The sequence below is a fragment of the Panicum hallii genome, chromosome 6 (genome assembly GCF_002211085.1).
Source record: "Panicum hallii strain FIL2 chromosome 6, PHallii_v3.1, whole genome shotgun sequence".
Classification (NCBI taxonomy): Eukaryota; Viridiplantae; Streptophyta; class Magnoliopsida; order Poales; family Poaceae; genus Panicum; species Panicum hallii.
This window is the reverse complement of record NC_038047.1, coordinates 1,589,955-1,613,176: the sequence shown is the minus strand read 5'-3', so window position 1 is coordinate 1,613,176 and position 23,222 is coordinate 1,589,955. Positions and strand designations below refer to the sequence as shown.

The window sequence follows — 23,222 nt, the reverse complement described above, 5'->3', positions numbered from 1 at the left end:
GCCCTTGCTATTTGGGATTGGTCTACAGATACACCCTCCATTTTTAAATATATGATGTTTAGGACAAGCTATTTAGCAAAAAAAAAGGAACTAACTAGCTTGTCCTAAATGTTATATATATTTAAAAAAAGAGGGAGTAATTTATAGACCATGCAATTTTTCTTTCTTGCGTTGAACACGTGGACCAGGACACATGGTGAGAGTTCCACTGATTTTGTTTCCGCGAAATTTACAGTTCGATTGGCGAAATTTTGGAGTTTTTTCATCTTCTGTGATTGTTTATCTTGCTTGGAGTGATGATAAGCTATTCAGCTTCCTGACAACCCTACAGTAGTATTGTTGTAAAATGGACCAAGTTGCTGATCAAAACGTAGGCAGAAATTAAAGCCAAGGCCTGGCCAGTTGTGCTCCCATACAGCCATTGAAAACTCAGCAGTGCTTGCCCAACCGCACGAGGCAAGTGCCTAGCTGAATAGTAACGGCGCACTATTGGAGCTGAGTGTGCTTGCCTTAGAATATAAACATCCCAATGACATATGCATATGATAACTCAAAACCATCTATGTCGTGGTTCAAGACAATAACAGAAACACGCCATGTCACGGATCATCATGAGCTCGGATCTAGATCTGAATCCGATCATCCGTGATATTACCGTATTTTTTTTGGCACGCATAAAACTCGCGTTAGGAGCTATCATCGGTTCCGTGGGCAAATTACACTGCATGATGATGTCAATTTCTCTTGTCATGCCAAAAACAAAAAAAGAGGAATTTTATGGTACAAAATTCAAAACCTTTTTTTAGCTAATGATGGCCCGAGACATGCTGAGCACTGTTAATTATGGCTAATGGCTTAAACCATGGTAGTCTTGGTAGAATTTGTATGTCTTGACCTTCAAAATGATCTGCCGGAGACCTCCAATCGGTGCCAGTATCATCAATGACACTCCAATAAAAATGCACGTCTGAAGAGCATGTACAGCACAGAGAAAAACGAAATGGTTAAACAGAGTCATTGTACTGAAGAAAGAAAACTAGTATGGGCAGTTAGTTCAATCTCTATTCTTACCCAGTTGGTGAACCATGAGAGGCTGAACCTTTTTGGCTTGCAGATTATGAGCCACATGATGCAGGGAAGCTGGCAGAAGCAAGTACAATTTGGTCAGCTACTCAGCTCAGATGCCAAAAATCTGGACCTGATTAGCCATTGCAAGAAACTACTGCACAGTGGGTAGCAGAATAAATTGGATAGATGGATCCGTGGGAGCTTACGAAATAACTTGTCGGCGCGAAGGCAAATCCACCGAAGAAACTGAGCAGTTCACTGAAGAAGGGGAAGGTCATGGCTACGAACATTGTGAACGCTGCACAGGTTGCATCTGAATATCAGTCTTGTTTGCACAGTAGACTGGTGAGCAGACCTTCAGAATTTTCAGTTCAGACAGAGGCATTACCAACATAGACAGTCCGGGAAATCATACGGAGCCTCAGGTCTGGAGTGAACCAAAACTTCCTCACTAGCACCGTCTCTATCATGTCGAATACCGGCATCGCGTAGACCTGCGCCACCAACCACACTTAGGACACAGAGCTAGTTCAGACCAGTGGTCAAGCTACCAGTTTATCCGAGGGGCCCGGTAAGACCGGTAGGCTGATTTTCGACCAACTTTTTTTGAAATATGGCTAAATTTTCACTGAAATTTGAAACTCTAGACGAATTCGGGCTGAAAAAATGCCGGTAATACATGTAAGTATGCATATTTGTACCTGGTAGCTGCCAACGACATGGACGACGACCATCATGTTGGCGACGGCGATGAGCCACCTTGGTTTCTCGAGGGTGATGAGGATGTTCTCATCGACAAGGTTGCCGAAGGCCCAGTAGCCGGCGAGCGCAACAGGGAAGTAGCACGCGGCGATGATGATGTAGGCGACGACGACGCCCTTCCACATGGGCTTCTTGGACGGCTTGTCCGGCGTCGACGGGATGGTGGCCTGGATCTCCAGCACCACGTTGTGCCCGGCGTATGTGAACGCCACGTCGCCCAGACCCCCCAAGAAGTCGAACACCTTCCCGGGCGTCGTAGTTGCACGCAGGCTGTAGTCCACCTCTGCCGAATTCGTCCTGTGATGATCTGCTGACGCGACAAATGCGATCGTCGAGTAACTGGCACGGATCATAGTGTCCAAGAAGTCAGTGATCTTGTTTCGATCTATACTCCTGTAGATGTAGGTCTGAGAAATTTGCCGGATTTGCTACAGTACAATAGGGGCAGAAACTGTACCTGACAGACATGACAGCGGCAATGAGGGAGATGCTGGAGATGGAGTGGAAGTTGGGGAGCTGGGAGAGCACGAACTGGACGGAGGCGAAGATCATGATGAAATAAGGGAGCTTGATGTTCTTGCACCTCTCGTCGCAGACCATCTCGTGGAACTTCTGCAGGGACTGGCCGCCGGTGACCATGTAGACGATGTTCAGGCCGACCTCCACCACCAGCTGCTGCGGCACGACGATCCAGAGGCCCAGCTTCTCGCCGAACGCGTGCTGCCCCAGCTCGTGGTACCGGTCGAACCGCTTGCCCGGCACCATCTCGTGCATCTCCACCATCTGCCACAGCGTGTACACCGTGATGATCCAGGACAGGACCAGCGCCGTGATGCCAACCCCCCTGCGAATCGTGATCGGCCGGAAAGAAAAAAGAAAGATGAAGCAACAAAATTATACTCTGACATGATGAGAAACGTCGTCACAGATGACTGAACTGATCGCCATGGAAGATAGACTGAGACGGACCAGCCGAGCTCGGACATGGCGTAGGGAAGGCTAAGCACGCCGGCGCCGACCATGGCGGTGACATTGTGGAAGGCGGCGTACCACCACTTGGCGTTCCTCCTCGAGTTGATCGCACGCCAGTCCTCGACCGGTCCGCTCCAGCTGCCTTCCTGCGAGTCCGTGCGCCCTTTGCTCTGCAGAGTTTGGTTCATGAGCACGGACACAAACAACAAAAGGATGCCGCGACATGGCCGGCAAACTTGGCAGGAAATTGAAGCGAAGGTGGCCGTGCCTTGGCCGGAGAGTAGTCGTCGAGCTGCTGCATCTCCATGGCCGCCGGCGGGAGCGCCTCGACCTCGACGATGGATGCCACTGAGCCTTCAGCAATGGGGAAGGAGCGGAGGCGGCAGACAGTGCAAGCTCTCGTCTTCTTTATAGAGCTAATGAGAATGGGTCAAGCTCCAGCTCAGCTGATGCGTTCGCGGATGACGAGGAGCCGGGGAGCTGGCTCGGGGGTCCTGCGTGGCTCCATGCTGGGCGTCCGATCGCCATCGAATGGCCAGGGTGAGAGCGGCCATTGCTATCAGGCGGTCGATTTCACCTTTTGTTTGAATCCACTCCTAGGTAGTTAGCACTTTCTTGCAGTATTTTTACTTACTTTCTGGAATTCCAAATATAGAGCTTTCATGTAAATACAACAAGTAAAATTTGGAAATAGGAGCTTTCATTCATGTCTTCTCACAAAATGCGTGTTAATATCTGCGCAAGTTTTTCTTTTAGCGGTAGGTGATGTGTTCCATTGATAATGAGGCGTTCTTGGTGGCTTATCAATCTTAATTAAGATTCCCCGGTCCAGTCTCTCATAGATTTTTCATAGAATACGGTGTGCGTAGGCATGTTGATAGTCTCATAGAGGTGGTACGCGGTGTGTATGTCAGTGTGTATGCAGTGTTAAAAAAGTCTTTGTGTGTGCCACACATCCTTTTCATCAGTTTTCATTGTTTAAAGTTAGAATTCCGATCTTCTTGCTGATGAAAGCGACCTGGTCTTGGTCTAGTTTTCTAGCAGCTTCACTTGTTCAGCCTTGTCATTCAGCTTAATGAAACAGTGACAGTTGGTTTGTACTATGTCCCCAGAGATGATCCAGTTTCTGCATGCGAATTTGCAAGGAGACTTCCCGGTTGCAGCAGATAGGTCTAGATGGCTTGGATTGCTCCATCACGGATCTAGACTCACAGTTCTCCCTCTTGCCATTTTGTTTTGTAAGAATTGCTAACAACGACTGGACGGCCTGCAGCAACTAATTCCTTTCATGCGTCGACACGCAGGTCTTGGTAAACGGTGGAGGGAGTCCGGTTCTATTGATTATTTTAAACGAAAATGACAGGTTTGATTAATGAAATTTTAGACTTTTCATCCCTGATCAGATCCTAACCATGCTTGAAAAAATTTAATCAGTTTCATGATGACTCTAGCATAACTCCGATGTAAAAAAAATCTTTACGTCTCTTTAGGTGCGAATGTAATAAAAAACTAACCCAAGCCATGGACTTAGTATTGTATTTTGGACCGTTCTATCATTAATACAACGACGTGCAGTTCTTCTGCGCGTTCGAGGAAAAAAACTGGTTATCCGTGTAGGAGACGCATACGTGTGTGGTAGTGTGACTTGTGGCGTGTGTTGAGTAGCATCTTTAATGTACCATCTCTAAGAAATGGCCATGTTGCTGAGCGAAATGTGGATAGAAATAACCATGGACCGGCCTGTTGAGCCCTCTATGGACGTTGTGTTGACATACACTTGGAGGTCATGGACGACTGGACGTTCTTCTTTTTCTTAGAAAGATCCAAGACATTGCGTCCAGCATGTATTAATAATAAGAAGAGAACTGACGGACGACTAGATGCTGACAATCATGGGTATCACAAATGTGTTTGTTCTCGTGAAACATATAAAGACACACAAACCCTCACGTACATGTATGCACATTAAGTCTACTATGAACACGTGGACGCACATTATATCCTTAATTAATTATGAGCATCTTTAACGGACTGAAACTGTCATATCTGGAGATTTAATAAAATCACCGTAGATGCCTTAATGTTGATGTACACTTGGCTATGATAAAAAAAATAATTAGTCAAGATCATCGGTGCCCCCTTTTGAACCATATAGCCGTTGAATCCCCTGCCCAAGATTCCCCCAACGCTTCATCCCCTAAGGTGGTGTCAGATCATCCGGTGCTGAAGAGAGTTCTCCAGAAACCTTTTGGAGGTTTCTGAGAGTTCTCCGGACCAATCACATTGATCTGATGCCCAGTGGATTATCCGGTGCTGAAGTGTTTTCAACTCCGAGCTTTGACATCGTTTCTGGTTGATTGTCTAGCACTTAGGGTGTGTTCGTTTTTCATTATAGGCCTCTAAAAATTTTAGAGGCCTCGGTCCCTCTAAAGAATCGCAGTCTTATTAGAGGCTGGATTAGAGAGCTGTTCGGTGCCAAATCTCTAAAGTTTAGATATTTCGGGTTTTAGAGGGGTGAAACGAACACACCCTTAGTCTGGTGCACCAAAATATAGCACCGGATCACCTAGTAGTGATGTTGAGCTTTAACTTATGCCAGTGTTTGATCTATTAATGCGCTGCTCAAAAAATGATACTAGCGAATCATCCGGTGCCTTGAACTTTATCTTCGGTTATTTGAACGTGCTAGAATTATTTTATTTCTGGATTTTTACTATGACTTTCTTTTGCTATAACTTGGATCATTTGATTTGGAATATTCGCTAAATAAATTTCTTAGTCCTAATTACGTTGCAATTAGTGGCCTATTGGTGTGTTGTGTGCGTGTGTGTTTGGTGTTTGTTATAGAGCTACAGAGGCTGTTCGCTTCCCTCTAGTTGAACCTTGAGTGCGAACTCGTGAGATCTCACTTGTATATGTTATGAGTGCTCTCAAGAGAAAGAAAGAAATATTAGTGTGTTTCTTTATAAGAAAAATATTATTAACTTCCAAGGTTTTTACATCAAGATGATACAAGATCTTGGAGGATACACACAACAGAAAAAGAAGCAAAAGAGTACATGTACGCTAATAGCTATCAATTCGAAACTAGACAACCATCCATATTCCTAGGTAAAACACTCCTCGACCACAAGTGCCAAACATTGAGATGCCGCTGCAACCAAATCCACTAGGCTGTCTTCTGTAGGATAGTCCAAGTACGAAGTTATTGGATAACCAAGTGTAAGAAACATTACTGAGTAGTAGTAGGAATGAAATGAAACGAAAAGGCCAACTCTCAAGTCCCAAACAACATATTCTTGTCACTATTTCAAACTCCCAACTCCAAAACATTAGTGAACTTTGGATGAAAGAAAAACAAACCACCAGGATTTGTTCTCCCTAGTTTATGCGCACAAAACTAAAATTGCTCAAGAACATGTATATGTTTTATTCAAAACAAATTCCTAGTTTAACACGTAACTAACAGGACATGTCAAGAGGCGTCATCAACTGGAACATGTTCCAAATTTGAATTGATGCCACGGCATTCCATTTTTTCCCCCAAAGACTCACATTAGACACAGTAGTCGGTTTCCTTGCACCACCTAATACGAGTTTTTTGTTGTGCCAAAAAAAAAAGTAGTGTCACGCAGTACTAAATCCAGAACTGGTTTCAGCTGATGATGATCCGAGACATTTCCCGGGCCTGTTAATTGTAGGTCAAAACATGGGGTTTGTGTTGGTTAATCATGTTACTGGTAAAACTTGTATGTCTTTGCATTCAAAATGATATTCCGGAGTCCTCCAATCGGCGCCAGTACCATCAGCAGCACTCCAAGAACAATGCAGATCTGAAGAATACGGCGGAGAACACAAGAAGTTAGACGAGAGCAGGTTAAGCTGAGACACGAGAGGCTGGATTGTTGGTTGTTCTCACCCAGTTAGTGAACCATGAGAGGCTGAACCTTCTGGGTTTGTAGATTGCAAGCCACATAATGCAGGGAAGCTGTCAGAAATAAACACGCAACAATTGCTCAGCTCTCAGGCTACAGTTCTTAAACCAAAACACACCATCATTGTAGCAGAAACAATGGACAATCGACCAACGGGAACTTACGAAATAGGTAGTCGGTGCGAAGGCAAATCCACCAAAGAAACTGAGCAGCCCATCAAAGAAAGGGAAGGTGATTGCTATGAACATTGTGAACGCTGCACAGCACAGTTGGCATCTCATCAGTCTTACTCCGTATTGTTCAGGGCGAGAGGCCCATATGGTAAGCAGTCTTTCAGAATTCAGACTGAAGAGAGCTCAGTTCAGACAGAGGCATTACCGACATAGACAGTCCGAGCAATCAGGCGGAGCGTCAGGCCTGGAGGGAATTTTAGTCTCTTCACCAGCACCGTCTCTATCATGTCGAACACCGGCATCGCGTAAATCTGTGTCACCAACAACATTCAGTTCAGAGATGATGCAGTACTGAGTTCCTGCTTGTAGCTGCATGACTTGGAAGACACCTGTATGTACCTGGTAGCTGCCAATGACATGGATGACGACCATCATGTTGGCGAGGGCGATGAGCCACTTGGGCCTGGAGAGCGTGATGAGGATGTCGCTGTCGACTCTGTTGCCGAAGGCCCAGTAGCCGACGAGCGAGACGGGGAAGTAGCACACCGCGACGACGATGTAGGCGACGACGACGCCCCTCCACATGGGCTTCTTGGACGGCTTCTCCGGCGTCGACGGGATGGTGGCCTGGATCTCCAGCACCACGTTGTGCCCCGCGTACGCGAACGCCACGGTCCCCAGCGCCCCTAGGAAGCCGAACACCTTCCCCGGCGTCGTCGTCGCGCGGAGGCTGTAGTCCACGTCGTCCAGCTTCCCCTTGTCCACCGACGCGCCCCACGCGATCGTGGAGTAACTGCCATGAGTAGCAGTGTTCATGTCCTTGTCAGTGATCACTTGAGCTCCATGCAGTTTTCAGAGATCTGCCGGATGTGCTACAGTACCTGAGCGACATGACGGCGGCGGCGAGGGAGACGCCGGAGATGGAGTTGAAGTTTGGGAGCTGGGAGAGCACGAAGTGGACGGAGGCGAAGATCATGATGAAGTAGGTGAGCTTGATGCTCTTGCAGTCTTCGCAGACCGTGTCGTGGAACTTCTTGAGCGAGGTGCCCCCGGTGACCATGTACACGATGTTCACGCCCACCTCCACCACCAGCTGCTGCGGCACGACGATCCAAAGGCCCAGCTTCTCGCCGAACGCGTACTGCCCGAGCTCGTGGTACCGGTCGAACCGCCTGCCCGGCACCATCTCGTGCATCTCCACCATCTGCCACAGCGTGTACAGCGTGATGACCCACGACAGGATGAGCACGGTGATGCCGGCGCCCCAGCCGAGCTCGGACATGGCGTAGGGGAGGCCGAGCACGCCGGCGCCGACCATGGCGGTGACATTGTGGAAGGCGGAGTACCACCACTTGGCGTTCCGCGACGCGTTGATCGGGAGCCAGTCCTCCACAGCCTTCTCCTGGGCGCTCCTGCCATCCTGCGATCGATCGAGTTCGTGCCATTAAACCAGTTGCTTTTTTTCAAGCTGCCGAGTTGGACTGACTGATCACAGGCAGTCAAAGGCTCAAAACTCGAGTTTGATTTTTGTCCCAAAATTACTGTCGATCTTCTTTTGTCCCAAAATCTTAGGCGTGTGTTTTTTAAATGTTATAGACATGTATGGAAAAAGAAAAAGAAGAACAAGAGGAAAATGATGGCAGCATGGTCGTGCAAACATGGTCAAGAAACTGAAAGTGAAAACATGCTGATGGGAGTACCTTGGGCGGAGAAGAATTCCCGGGCGCTTGCGTCTCCATGGACGACTGGACTGCCATCGCAACGGATGCCGCAGAGCCTTGAGCAATGGAGGGGGAGGTAGCTAGAGACGAGGGAAGATTGGAGGGGATAGGAGAGGTAGTGGAGGCGCGAGGAAGGCTGGTCTTCTTTATAGATCGCTACAAATGGGAGACAAGGTGCACGACTCCAGCAACTTGCTGGGCGTCGTGGCTCCATTCAGGCCGTCCGATCTCCATCTGATGGCTCGGGTGAGTTCGCCGTTCAGTGACCGTTTGTCCTTGCAGATAAGCTGATTCGCGTTGCATTGCTCAGTCTAACTAATCTAATAAGCGAACACTTCCAATGGTATTTGGCTTTTGCCTTTGCTGACGCCTTAAAGCATCCTACATGTTCTCAGTGTGCACTCACCTGGTCAAAGGTCACGTTGCAGTTTGAGATAACGTGACAATTCATGCACATCTGTCACTTCTTCTCCATACAATACGCGGTAGAATTCGTGACCTCTGTCTAGCTAGTCTAGAGAGAATACAAGTCAAGCGTGCCACGCGCCGTCTTCAGATTTCGTCGTTGAACTCGCAACCCCGGCCCAATGCAGTCTGCCTGATGCCGAAAGCGACGGCCTGTCTGAACTCTGATCTCCCCGTTCTAATCCTTGCAGTTTAATTAGCTTGATGAAACGGCGTAGCAGAAAACAGGGGCTGCTTGTCTGATCGGACGGTCCGTGTTGCGTGGGAATTTGCGAGGAGACTCTTCCCTGTTGCACACAAGTCTCTGCTTGATGCATCAGCGACTTGACTCGAGTGTTCTGCTCTTGCTGCTCTCTGGCAGCTAGGGCGTCACCGTACGCAAAAGAATAGTAAGCACGGCCGGCGATCAACATCTAGCTGATGGCGTGTGATTTCCCCCCACATTTTCACGTAGGCGTAGGGATTTTACTATTACTAATCGGAGATTTCTTTTGAAGCCTCCATGTGAAGCCACCTAAATTCTAGGTGGACACTTTAAAAAAATAGAGAAATTTTAGAAATTCTCACAACTCTAATCATAATAGTCACCAGATCTTTTATCTTTTCTAATAAATTACTCACCTCTGCTATTATGAAAATAGACTAAAATAACCATCTAAATTACCTACATCTATCATTATAAAAAAATCTAAAGTAACCCCCTAATCTTCGTGTAAATTACCCACCTATATCATTATAAAAATAATGCAAATAACCCCCTAATTTTTCATATAAATTATCAAATTATGTTATTATTAAAACTTAAAGTAACCCCTAAATCGGAATCAAAATTATATAATTATAATAAAATATTAAAGTGCACCAATATAAATTCTAAATTACTAGTTCTATCATTATTAATATATTATTTATATAAAAATACTACCCACGGTATGTGTCACCATGTATCCATGTATGATAGAAAAGATAAGAATACCAATTCACAAATAAATGGTTCAATTAAATATATATCAAACACACATGGAGGTGTGATGCAAAATGAAATATATTGCAACTAGATAATGATAAATATGTATTTCAGAGTATGTGTTAGAATATTTAATAGACGAAAGAGGGTGCGAGATAGATAATTATATTTATTAGCTATAAGTCTTATTTTTATGTTAATTCTAATTAGCCCGTGTGGGAGCACGGGTTGATAGGCTAGTGTTGAAAAATCTTGGGGGTTCAAGGCCTGGTTCCATATGATTTTGTTTTATTTTCCACAGATTTTTTTAATTTATGTGGACATTGTAGTTTGATTAGTAAAGCAGGCTCGGACTTTTCTTCACGTGGAATTACACAATAAACTTTTACTGGACCATACCAATTGTATTTTCCAATCTATGCAATTAAACAATAACCATACCGTGAGATAGAAACCTAGCTATGCACTCTCGAATTCGTGTTGAACTCAGTCCAATTTAGTTTTTTTTGTCAGAAAAAATTTCATGCCTTCCGAATCCCCTTCTGATTCTCATATTTGGATTTTTTTCTATTTTCTTTGAATTTTCGTTCTTCATATTTGACTTCGATTTGCGATGGATCTTTGTGATAGGACATGTAAGAATACACCTTGATCATCTTTTGACCCAATCCCCTCAAAAGAACATTCAATTTGGAGTTTCTCCAAAGATATACTCCCATTTGTAATCAGGCGTCACTAGAAGTCACGAAATCTCACCAAATGATTCAGCCTTCACCATATTTTAGGGTGCTTCTGTGCTTCCTGCCGGTTGTGATGCGTGTTCAATTTGGTTCTTACAGTGTGTTAGGGTGTAATCAGGCGTACTCAAACATCAGCAGCACCTCTTGTCACAGCGGCAATAGTAGAGGAGGCTTTGGTCTAGGTCCAGGCGGGATATTCCCTATTGTTGGATTTTGTTCAGGCTTTTAGCTCAGGTCAGGTCGCTAACTTTTCTTTGTACAATCAACCAAGTTTTGTGGCTGCGCTATCCTCTGCATAGAACGGCCTGCTTAGAATGTAAACTTCTTTTCTCTTAACGAAAAACGTGCAGTGGCACAGTTGTGAAACAATGGTTGTAGGCTCCTATTCTCCTCCTCTAGTGACCCTTTGGGCTGTACAAGTTCTAAAAATCCACTTCAATAAACTTAACCAAGAGGGAAAATATTATAGTGCTTAGTAATTTTTTATTTGAACATAACTCACACAATTTTCCACCATAGTGGCTATCAAATTATCTGGATATTGGGTAAGTATATGTATGCGGTAAACCAAGATAGGAATCCCATGGTTTAATGTAGACCATTAACAAATCGCAGCCAGCATAAATCTATGTTGCATCTAGAAAATCATGATCGAGACCATCTGTCAGATCATTGTCATGCCTAGAGAATAGAACTGAGAACAGGCTGTGTAGCTTCACCGTGTAAAAGGACAGTATGCATCAAAACATACAAGCAGATTTAACCTTGTAAGCAACAGAAACCACAAACATCCATTCTCCCATATGCACACACAGCCAAGTTAACCCTAGAATATAGCGAAAAGGTACATATGTATATGATAAACCCACCACGAAACCTTTGATGTAATCCATAAGTGAGGACTGAGAACACGCCTCTGAACAAGTTTTGGTTCTAGGAGCCTATCCTTTTCTATTTGGGACAAGTAGCAACTCGCAGTAGACACTGTGATTGAGTTCTTGAATGTTGACAAGTCAGAAGATAGTTTACGAAAAGAATTGGTACGTCTTAGCAGATACGATGATCTGACCGGTCGGTGCCAGGATCATCAGGATCACTCCAAGAACAATGCAGACCTGAAAACATGGAGAAATAGATAATTAAGTAATGGCCAATCAGCGACATTCTGTTGCAGAAAAAAAAAGGAAGGGATTGGTTTGCATAAGTTTCTTACCCAGTTGGTGAACCATGAGAGGCTGAACCTTTTGGGTTTATAGATTGCAAGCCACATGATTCAGGGAAGCTTGCAGAATCAAGAGAGAATTTATCAGGTCTCAGATCAAATTACTATGACTTGATGGGGAGTTATAGTACACTACACAGTGCAACTTTTGTGTTGGGAATAGACAATTCAGTTGCACGTTCTATGATATTCTCAAAATGATGGAAACATGGATCAATGGGAGCTTACGAAATACGTTGTCGGTGCATAGGCAAATCCACCGAAGAAACCAAGCAATCCACCAAAGAAGGGGATGGTGATGGCTACGAACGTTGTGAATGCTGCACAAGTCGACACACCAAGTTTGATCAGTGGGACATATCTCTTTGATGAGCACAGCTTTAGATTTTAGACTGAAAAGTTCAGTTCAGACTTCAGAGAGAAACATTACCAACATAGGTGGTCCGGGCAATTAAACGGAGCGCAAGACCAGGAGGGAAACGCAGCTTCTTCACCAGGATCGTCTCTATCATGTCAAACACTGGCATTGCAAAAATCTGCAACAAAAACATTTAGTTCAGAGATGGTAAAAAGTTTAGTTCCATACACAAGTGTTACATGGAAGAGACGAGTGACATGAGGAGCTGCATGCATGTCTATTAACAGAGTGCATAGAGGAGATTCTGAAGACAATAACTCAATCACCACAAAAGAAATGCTCTAGACGTCATATGGATGTCCCTACTCCCCAGTATGCATGTACCTGGTAGCTGCCAATGACATGGATCACGATCATCATGTTGGCAAGGGAGATGAGCCACTTTGGATTGTCAAGGGTGATGAGGATGTTGTCATCGACTTGGTTGCCAAAGGCCCAATACCCAATGAACGAGACAGGGAAGTAGCAGATGGCAACCATGATGTAGGCAACCACGACACCCCTCCACATGGGTTTCTTGGATGGATTCTCTGGTGTTGATGGGATTGTGGCCTGGATCTCAAGCACCACGTTGTGCCCCACGTATGCGAACGCCACATCCCCCAACGCCCCAAAGAAGTAGAACACCTTCTCTGGTGTCTTCGTCGCCGGAATGTGGTAGTTCACATTCGGCAACTTCCCCTTATGTATCGACGCTCCCCAAGCGATTGTTGAGTAACTGCCATCCATAAGTAGTCATGTTGGTGATCATTCCAGCAACACGATGTCTTCAGGAAAATGTCAGATCTGTTACACTGAAGTGGGGTAATCGAAACAGCCGCCGCGAGGGAGACGCCGGAGATGGAGTTGAAGTTGGGGAGCTGGGAGAGGACGAAGTGGCAGGAGGCGAAGATCATGATTCAGCAGGTGAGCTTGATGTCCTTGCATTTGTTGTCGCAGATCACGTCGTGGAACTTCTTCAGCGACTTGCCTCCGGTGACCATGAAGACGATGTCCCCGCCCACCTCGACGATGAGCTGCTGCGGCACAACGATCCACAGCCCCAGCTTCTGACCAAACGCGTGCTGCCCAAGCTCGTGGTACCGGTTGAACCACTTCCCCGGCACCATCTCGTGCATCTCCACCATCTGCCACATCGTGTACAAGGTGATGATCCACGATAATATCAGCACCGCAGTGCCGGGTCCCCTGCAAATTGTGATGGGAAAAATCATAAAAAAAAAGATTAGTCTTTTTGATGAATGTGGCAGTACGAGATGACTAAACTGGTCATCAGATGAGTGATGGTGGTTGCCGTTGCAGCAAGACCACACACGTACCAGCCGAGCTCAGACATGGCATAAGGAAGGCTCAGCACGCCGGCGCCAACCATGGCGGTGACATCGTGGAACGCAGAGTACCACCACTTGGCGTTCCTGGATGAGGTGATTGGGAGCCAGTCGTCGATCGCCTTCTCACCAGCACTCCTCTCAGCCTGCAAGTTTTTGCCATTGTTGCTGTTGGTAGCTAGCATGGCCATGCTAGACAAGCTTTTGGTTGATCACACGCAAAAGATGAAGGAGCAAACAACACTGGACAAGAATAAGGTGAAGATACCACTAACAACAACACTGAGATATTTGGATTTTGCTGTTTCACACATATATAGCAGTAAATTTCAGTAAAATTTTACTTGGGCAGACCAAACGACAGATTTCTTTTCATCTCAGAAGTTAAAAAAACATATTTATAATACAATATGTAAATCAAGAGTGAATTGGCAGAGATTTATAGCGTGGAAAGGCTTAAGTCGCTGTAAAAAAATTATGGCAAGTAACGGTAAGGGAATTCATATCACATCTCAAGACCAGGGTGGTAAAAGCTAATTCTTTTTTCACGAAAAAGGGAAAATCCCGCAATTAAGGCAAAGTATCCCACCGATCCTATGAATCAGGTGTATGTTCTCACATTTTTACTTTACAAAAAAAATAGAGAGAAAACGGAAAATGAAGATGAAAAATATCATTTTGCATGTATCCGAAGAACAAGTATGGGCAGAGAGACAATCCTAAAGTTTTGTTCTTTTTCTCAAAATCTTTGTAATAAGGATGTACGCATTGCTAAGAAGGCATCCAGGAAATGTTGATGAATTCAGTCGTGCGCCCTTATCGTGGTAACCATCGTTCGACCGAGATGAACAAGAAGATGCGGCCATGGCCGGCCAAACAAGATCGATCCACAGAGAGAGAGAGAGAGAGAGAGAGAGAGAGAGAGATGCATGGTGCGCGTACCTTTGCCGGAGAATGGTTCTCCGATGCTCGCGTCCCCATGGCCGTCGTCGTCCCGTCGCCCTCCTCGACGTCAGTCTTTGCTGCCTCTTTGGCACTGGAGGAAGAGATCGAGAGCGAGGCTGATGATGGGAGACGAGGGGAGGAATACCAAGCGGCAGATCAGAGGCCGCCGGCTCGTCTCCGATCCTTTATAGAGCTGGAATGGAAGCATGGAGCCTCGATCCCTGCACTGTCAACGCGTCCGGGTGGTTCAATTCACCGTTGACTCCAGCGCAGCAACGGTGAATGCTGTTGGGCTAGGTAGTGACTTCTGTTGGGCTCTCTGCATTTGGACTCGTACGCGTTTTAGGTTTGCATGAACTTGGACGTGTTTTAGGTGTGCATGAACATGAACATGGACTTGTCTCGGTAATGTTTTTAGCGAGAATCGGCCGTGCACGTATACAAATGCCATGCATCAATACATGAACAAAACTCAGTTCTCTGAGCTTAATCGCTCTCGACTCTAACATGGTGTTTGGTGTGGTACATCGTATAAGGCCAGTCTCAGTGAAGGTATTGCCTGCCGCTCAAAGTGACGACTTGTAATTTCAACGCGTTCGCTCAATCGATCGATTCATCTGGACATAGATGGATTAAGGTTTAGAGTTTAGACATACATTGGCGATTTTTTTCAGCCCAATCATGTATAGTGGCACTAAATAATTACGGACAAAATTAGTCGCTAATGAGATAGAAAATGTAAACGTAGCATGATCAATTCGTGTTCGTTCTGAGCTCAACAGATACTGTAAGAATCAATATTTATAATTGATCGTGGCCATATTATCCGACCGAGGACTCGAACCAAAAGAAGAAATCAGTTAATTCACATTATTGTTACCATATAAAATCAGAAATGGATGTGAACACAAGAGATGAACATTCGAACACCACCTCTATCTGATAGCCACTACTATTTTTGCCATCACCATATTTCTACTCACTCCGGCCATTTATAACAAGAACAAGTTGCGTGCAACTCCAAACTGAACTGCATAACTGACCTGTATACTAGGCACCACGCATGTGACCCAGTAAGATGCCTTACTGCAATTATTCTGCTGGAACCTCAAGGGAACTGGTCCTTACATGTGTCTATTTTCACAGCAGCAAACAAAATTGCCTGAAATATACAACTTTTATAAAAAGCAGAAGAGACTTAATGAAATTCCATCTTCCGAACGAGGCCCTATTGTGTGTATTGTGTCCTTTTTTGCATTTCATTGATTGTTAAGGACTTATAAGACTTAGCTTTTCATGTTTCTAAACCAAATATTTTCGAGCCCATTGATAGTCAAATTTCAAGAGTTTGAGTAACCTCGTCCAAAACTTCAATTATTCATGACCAGAGGGAAGTAATTAGCAAGGAGCCCTTATCGGGAGTCGCAACTCCCAAGCTAAAACAATGAGTCATTGAACTATAGTATCGGCCTATTTACATCTTAGTGGCTTCCATCCATACTCTATCTCTTCTCTATATAGCTCTGAAGATAAGAATATGCAAACCAAGAGAGAACCACTACCACCATTTTTGCCATTGTCCTTGCCATGTGTACTCTCCAACAAATGACATGTATAGCTCGAACTGGACTGCATTACCAGCCCATACTAGGCACCACCACGTGATCCTGTTCATTATGCCCTACTCTCTCTATCCCAGAGTAAGTCAAACCTTTTAAACTTTGACTATGGATAGTAAAAAATATTAAATATTGTTAACATAAAAATGATATTAGTTGATTCATCATGAAACCAACTATCATAACATACAACTTTCTATTCAAAATTAATTAATTTTAAAATTATCATTTGTCAAGGATGAAAATATTTAACTTTGGATAAACCCAAACATAGCTATATTCTAGGACGGAGGGAGTAGTACAGAAACTCTACTAGAACCTCTAGGGAACTCATTGCTCCTTAGATGTTAATTTTCCCAGCAGAAAACCAAATTTGAAAAATGTAATTTTATTAAGAAACAACAGAAATTATAAAAAAAATCTAGATATTGAGCAAGGCCCCATTTTCTACAGTATCATTTTTTGCATTTCATTGATTTGAAGAAGTTGTTGTGATAATTTGGTAGAGACAAAGCAATTTCAAAGCTATATGTGAATGGTTGCATGTCGTAATGTCATGCCTCTCTGCAACCTTTTTGAAGAAGCTCTGATGGCATAGCTTTTGGTAATCCTGTTTGGAAGCCTCAATAGAGATTAGAGAATGGGATGCAGAGATCTCCAGATTTGGTGGTGACCTTCTGCCAGCTTTGATTTCACAATCCCTCCACCACCAAAAGTTTCTAGCTTAGGTCCGGATTCGTAGGGTGTGTCCTGCTCCACCTCAGATGTGAAGCTTGTAGGCTAAAATAATGTTTTTTAAGCTTTTTCAAATCTAAAAGAGATAAAAATAGCTTGTCATAACACTTTGGTGTACCCTTACTATGACTTCATGGAGCTAGGTATAAAGTCTTGGAGCTAGAGCTTTGCCATTGCGAACATACTCTTAATCGTTGCTTGTTCTTGTGGGAATACAATTCTATTAATTTTGACCAAATGTTGATAGTATTTTGAAAGATAGGTAGTATACTAATCCCTCCGGTTATAAGTATTTGATATTTTCGGGAGAAAATAGAAGTAACACATGGGTTCAACCACTTCATAGTAAGATACATTTGTAAAATCCAAAAATTTATAGTATTATCTTCCAAGGCTTATCTACCCACTTGATTTCATTTTTGTAAGCCAAATACTTTAAAATCAAATTCATAATCAAATTTTAATTGAAATTTTCATTGTTTTGCATACAATTTTGTATCCCAAAGATTAATTTATTATTAGATGTCCTAGCAAAATTATGGTGTTTATTGTCACCTAGCAAAATTTATCTCAAAGCTCTACTTGTGCATGGACAAACAAAAAATACAAATCTTAATAAGGGGTAAATTGGAAGATTAACATAGATGCACGTAAGAGTAAATAAAACACAAAATGGTTGAGTTATCCAATAGGGACTTTGGCCACAGTTGAGGGGGCAATTTGGGGTTTTCCCTTTATGAATTATATAAGAAGTATGTAGATACAACAATATCATCTCAGAGATTAACCATTCCATCGTTAGTGATTCCGAGGAGTATACCATTTGCTATGAACCTAGCCCAAAATTGTCTAATCCCCTCCAATATACATTTATAATTATACCTGCACTGTGTATTTCTGATATCCATAAATGAAAGAGCACAGTTTTATCTCTGATGCCTACGATTTACACACCCAGGAATGCTTCCATCAGCAGCAATTAACTTCTTGTGTTCGTGCATGGTCGTGTGTATATGTGTGTCATCCTTGTAATCGAGAAAAAAGAGCACAATTATCTTCTTGACAAAGAATGAAAAGTGAACTGATCAAATTCCAAATATCATGCCTTTTAGAGTTCACCAAGCATCATACTCTAGCCACTTTCAAAGTCCAAACTACAAACCACAGTGAATTAAACCGCCAACATCTAGAAACACCAGCATTAATTCTCTTATGCACAGACACACACCACGTTCACCCTTGGAATATTCAGAAACAATACGTATGTATATATAACTAATCCAACATGTGGAACCAACTTCTGGTACTAGGAACTTCTCAGGACCTTTTCTGTTTGATGCAACAAAAACTCGTCGACGCTGTTTACAAGTCAGACGATGATGGCTGGTAGTGGTTTACGAGTAGAATTTGTATGTTTTAGCATCCATTATTATTTGCCGGAGTCCTCCAATTGGTGACAGAATCATCAGAAGCACCCCAAGAATAATGCAGATCTGGTGAAAATGGAGAACAGAGGTTTATTTATCATAAGAGGAAAGGTTAAGCAGAGAGGAATTATATTGAAGAAGGAATGAAGATGCTGGATGGATGGATATTGTTAGTGCTTACCCAGTTGGTGATCCATGAGAGACTGAACCTTTTGGGCTTGTAGATCGCGAGCCACATGACGCAGGGAAGCTGACAGAAACAAGCAAAAGCTGGTCAGCCCTCAAGTTACATTACTAAGAATATACTTCAGTTGTGTAGCAGCATTTGTTTTGGGGACACAGAATGTATTTGCAAGTTATGGTATTGCAAGAACTCAAAGATGGAAATGAAATGTATAGATTGATCGATGAGAGCTTACGAAATATGTTGTTGGTGCGAAGGCGAATCCACCAAAGAAACCGAGCAATCCGCCAAAGAAGGGAAAGGTGATGGCTATGAACATTGTGAAAGCTGCATAGGTTGCATCGTGTTAGTCATTTTTTTGTTCAGCTTGATGCACCAGTTTTGGTGAGAGATGTTGATTTCAGAAAAGTGCATTACCAACATAAATGGTCCGGGCAATCAAACGTAGTGTCAGGCCAGGAGGGAAATGCAGCTTCTTCACCAGCACAGTCTCTATCATGTCAAACACCGGCATCGCATAGATCTGCATCAAACATCCGGTGTCCGGTTTAGATCATGAGAATTTACAAAATTTGTAATGGTGAGTTTAACGAAATAGTTTCAAAATTTCATTATATCCATCTTGATCAATTTTCAACATACTGGTTCAAGGTTAGCAACATTTTGACCCACGTGTGGTTAAAGCATAATAAAAGGAACAGAGGTGGGGGTATGTACCTGGTAGCTCCCGATAACATGGATCACGACCATCATGTTGGCAAGGGCGATGAGCCACTTTGGATTGTTGAGGGTGATGAGGATGTTGTCGTCCACTCTGTTGCCGAAAGCCCAATATCCGATGAGCGCAACGGGGAAGTAGCAGAGTGCCACCACGATATAGGCAACGATAACTCCCTTCCACATAGGTTTCTTAGACGGCATCTCTGGTGTCGACGGGATGGTGGCCTGGATCTCTAGAACCACATTGTGCCCAGCGTATGCAAATGCCACATCGCCCAACGCACCGAAGAAGCCAAACACCTTCCCCGGCGTCGTTGTCGCGCGCAGGTGGTAGTCCACGTCCGAAAGCTTACCCTTGTCCACCGATGCACCCCAAGCGATTGTGGAGTAACTGCCATGAGTATCCATGTCAGTGATCACTAGGCTATATATGGAATTTCAGGAAGTTGCTGGATTTTCTACAGTGCCATGGAGTTACTGAGGCAAGGACAGAGTGAGGTGGTACCTGAGCGACATGACGGCGGCGGCGAGGGAGACACCAGAGATGGAGTTGAAGTTGGGAAGCTGGGATAGCACGAAGTGGACAGAGGCAAAGATCATGATGAAGTAGGTGGTCTTGATGTCTTTGCACTTGCGCTCGCAGATCACATCGTGAAACTTCTTCAGGGATTTGCCTCCAGTGACCATGTACACGATGTTGACGCCCACCTCGACGATGAGCTGCTGCGGCACAACAATCCAGAGCCCCAGCTTCTCGCCGAATGCATGCTGACCAAGCTCATGATACCGATCGAACCGCTTGCCTGGCACCATCTCGTGCATCTCCACCATCTGCCAAAGCGTGTACAGCGTGATGATCCATGATATGATCAGCACTGCGATGCCAGGACCCCTGCAAATTGATAAATCAAGCAGAGAAGTTTTTGTGATAAATCAAGAAGATGACTGAATTGATCAGCATATAACTGAATGTGACTGCCATGGCAGCAAGATGGCACAGACGTACCAGCCAAGCTCAGACATGGCATATGGAAGGCTGAGCACACCGGCACCAACCATGGCGGTGACATTGTGAAATGCAGAGTACCACCACTTGGCATTCCTTGACGAGGTAATTGGGAGCCAGTCGTCGATCGCCTTCTCCCGTGCACTCCTCTCATCCTGCAAATTTTTGCGATTGTTGTTGTTAGCTGGCACGGCCATTGGGGGTTGACAACCTGCAGATCTTGGATGATCGCACGCATAGCACGACGAAAGAAATGATACTTCACAATAATAAGGTGACAGGCAAGTAGATAAATAGATATTTCTAACAGAGATATTTGATTATCCCTGCAAAGATTGTTCAGTTTATTTAATAATTCTTGATATATGAGTAATAAAGAACATGAGCAATTTATTTTATTTACATTTTGCAGAACAGTAACAGGTAGCAATATTTGTAAACAAGTACATTTTACGTGCCAATGATATGTAGACAACCATCCTGTCTGAACAATCGGATGCACAGTAGTCCAGACCGATATTTCATCTCGAAATAAAGTTTCCATTATTAAAAAATAAGTCCACAATGGCATACTGAGCGACAGATCAGTGCAGGAATTATCAACTCGAATAAAGTGCACCTTTGAAATTTGAACGTTGAGTGAGATCAACTACTACCGATTTCTTTTCTTCTCAGCAGTTGACTAGTCACATGGCCTAGTTGCAGAAGTCAAGATCATCAGATGCTTATCACGGCCACCTCATGACAAGATTTTTAATTTTTCTACCAAGCATGTTACCTAACAACTCCAGTTTTTTTGTATATAAAATCAGGCACAAAGTATCTTCTGAAGAAGACACAAATCTGGCTGAGATAACCAGGTTGTGTTTTAAACAAGACACCAAAGCAAGGACCTGCTTAACATCTTGCAAGCAGCAGTTTATATATAAACATCTTACTGACCTACTCCAAACCCGTTACTTAACACAACTATTTCTTGGAGCTTGTGACGATCATTTAATCTATTTGGGGGTTAAGTACGCGTCATGTTCACGACATGGATAATCAATCATCCTTGACCCCTCGATAATAGCGATTATCTCTCACAGATGCAGAGCGAGAGAGTTTAATACTAGTCGAATTTGCACCCTATTGGACCAGTTAGAATTCCAAAGGAGATGAAACACGCATCCTGTCTCCCTACACCATTATCTGAATGTGTGATTTCCTATGAAATTCTCGAGAGAACCATACAGTCAGCAACCGGTAGGCTGCAGCTTGCTTGAATGGGAGGCCAGAGAAAGGGACAATACGAGTGACAAGAGATGGGTCATCTACCGTGCAAACAAACTAGAAGGACAAGAGTTTTGGTTGGAAATTCCAAAGTGAAAGCAATTGCCGGCCTTGGACACGAGAGCGAAGCAAACAGGGAGCACTGGAGGAGAAACAGTCTACTGAAGGTAGTACAAAGATGGGTTCACTGTCAAGGGATCAAGGCTAGCGTGTGGACCATATGACAAGGACAGCCAAAGACTGAGACGTCAACTCTACTGTTTACAGTTCATTTTTTTATTTTAGTCTGAAAACTAAAATGATTTCTGCAGGAACAGATAGTGCAAACTAGAAAATAAATTTCTGGTAGAAGACATTACAGGTAATTGTGACGGAGTAATAAGGGAATCAATATTGCAGCTCAAGAACAGAGAGGAAACAGTACTAATAATCTTTTAAAAGGATAAGGAGGAAATTCTGCCATTAAGGCAAAGCATCAGAATTCACGCCCATCCTCTGAATCCGGTATTTAATAGATACTCCATCCATGTTCTTTCTCTCGTTTCTTTGCTTCTTTTTACGAAAGGAAAGAAGTAAAAAAAGAGGATGGAAAAGGCAGTTTCACATGTATCAGATGAACAACCATGGGCAGGGCAGATGCTATTCAGTAGGGGAGCTATGTGGGGGCCTTCAGTTGATGCCAGCGGAGGAATCCGCCATGCCAAAGGCGTCCAAAAGACAACTTTTTTTTTTCTTCCCGTGCAAAGGTATCTGAATCTGATCTAGAGTGTCCCGGCCATCTGATAACTGATATGACCGGCACTGTCCATCTCATGGCATCTCTGGAACTCCATGCTCCTCGCAACTCGACAGTTCTCGACTCCTTTTCTTTTCTTTTGTTTTTGTTTCTTGCTTTTCCAATCAAATCAAAGACAACTCTAAAGTTTGAGAAAAAAACTCCAAATTGCAAAAGCTTCTAAGAAATGCTGTTGATTTCAGTCGTGTGCTCTTATTTGGATAGATAAAGAAGGGTCGACGGAAATGAAAAGGAAGACGCCATGGCCGGCGAGAAAAGGATCAGGTTCAGGAAACAAGAGATAAGCAGACACAGACAGAGAGAGGGGTGGTAAGGTGTGTGCTGGTGAACGCAGGGTACCTTTGCAGGGGAACTGTTCTCCGGCGCCTGCGTCCCCATGGCCGGCGTTCGGGCTGCCTCCTCGGCGTCACGCAGTCGTCAACGATGGAGGAAGAGAGAGAGGCTGATAGGAGACCAGCAGGGAGTCAGGGGAGACGAAGAGGCCGGCCGGCTCGGTCTCCTTTATAGAGCGAAGAAGAATGGGAAGGGAGCCAATCGCCGCTGCGCCACACTGGGGCCCCGGAGGGGCTGACCGCTGACTCCAGCGCGGCAACGGCCAACTGGTGTGGGAAGCCCGGCATTTGGGGCGCCGCAACCGTGGGATTTTGGGCAACTCTATTCGCCGACGTCCGATCACGATCGGATGGGCCCCGGTCAGCGAGTCAACAACGGGTAGGAGCTTGGCCAGCTCAAAAGAACTGGAAACCA

General features: G+C 44.3%; 3 protein-coding genes and 1 pseudogene across 4 annotated transcripts; all 4 read right to left on the bottom strand.

Moving 5' to 3' along the window:
* Positions 1–624: 624 nt before the first annotated feature.
* Positions 625–3,218, bottom strand: LOC112898536 (lysine histidine transporter 2-like). 2 transcript variants are annotated; one of them, XM_025966873.1, is made up of 8 exons: positions 3,071–3,218; positions 2,800–2,972; positions 2,288–2,674; positions 1,770–2,169; positions 1,457–1,562; positions 1,275–1,366; positions 1,072–1,140; positions 625–967 (listed from the first exon to the last, which is right to left on the bottom strand). In XM_025966873.1, the coding sequence occupies exons 1-8, from the start codon at positions 3,107–3,109 to the stop codon at positions 848–850; spliced, it is 1,386 nt and encodes a 461-aa protein (XP_025822658.1). In that variant the 5' UTR covers positions 3,110–3,218; the 3' UTR covers positions 625–847. The 2 variants fall into 2 exon arrangements, with proteins under 2 accessions (XP_025822658.1, XP_025822659.1); XM_025966874.1 differs by having other exon boundaries at positions 2,769–2,972; positions 3,071–3,197.
* A 2,990-nt stretch (positions 3,219–6,208) lies between these two features.
* LOC112898538 (lysine histidine transporter 1-like) lies at positions 6,209–8,863 on the bottom strand. The gene is made up of 7 exons (XM_025966875.1): positions 8,611–8,863; positions 7,792–8,330; positions 7,310–7,703; positions 7,116–7,221; positions 6,902–6,993; positions 6,722–6,790; positions 6,209–6,635 (listed from the first exon to the last, which is right to left on the bottom strand). The coding sequence occupies exons 1-7, from the start codon at positions 8,665–8,667 to the stop codon at positions 6,537–6,539; spliced, it is 1,356 nt and encodes a 451-aa protein (XP_025822660.1). The 5' UTR covers positions 8,668–8,863; the 3' UTR covers positions 6,209–6,536.
* A 2,965-nt stretch (positions 8,864–11,828) lies between these two features.
* On the bottom strand, positions 11,829–14,836 carry LOC112898540 (annotated as a pseudogene).
* A 3,304-nt stretch (positions 14,837–18,140) lies between these two features.
* On the bottom strand, positions 18,141–22,969 carry LOC112898539 (lysine histidine transporter 2-like). Its single transcript, XM_025966876.1, has 8 exons — positions 22,815–22,969; positions 20,408–20,562; positions 19,907–20,293; positions 19,399–19,792; positions 19,099–19,204; positions 18,917–19,008; positions 18,679–18,747; positions 18,141–18,563 (listed from the first exon to the last, which is right to left on the bottom strand). The coding sequence occupies exons 1-8, from the start codon at positions 22,851–22,853 to the stop codon at positions 18,465–18,467; spliced, it is 1,341 nt and encodes a 446-aa protein (XP_025822661.1). The 5' UTR covers positions 22,854–22,969; the 3' UTR covers positions 18,141–18,464.
* Between the last annotated feature and the right edge of the window lie 253 nt (positions 22,970–23,222).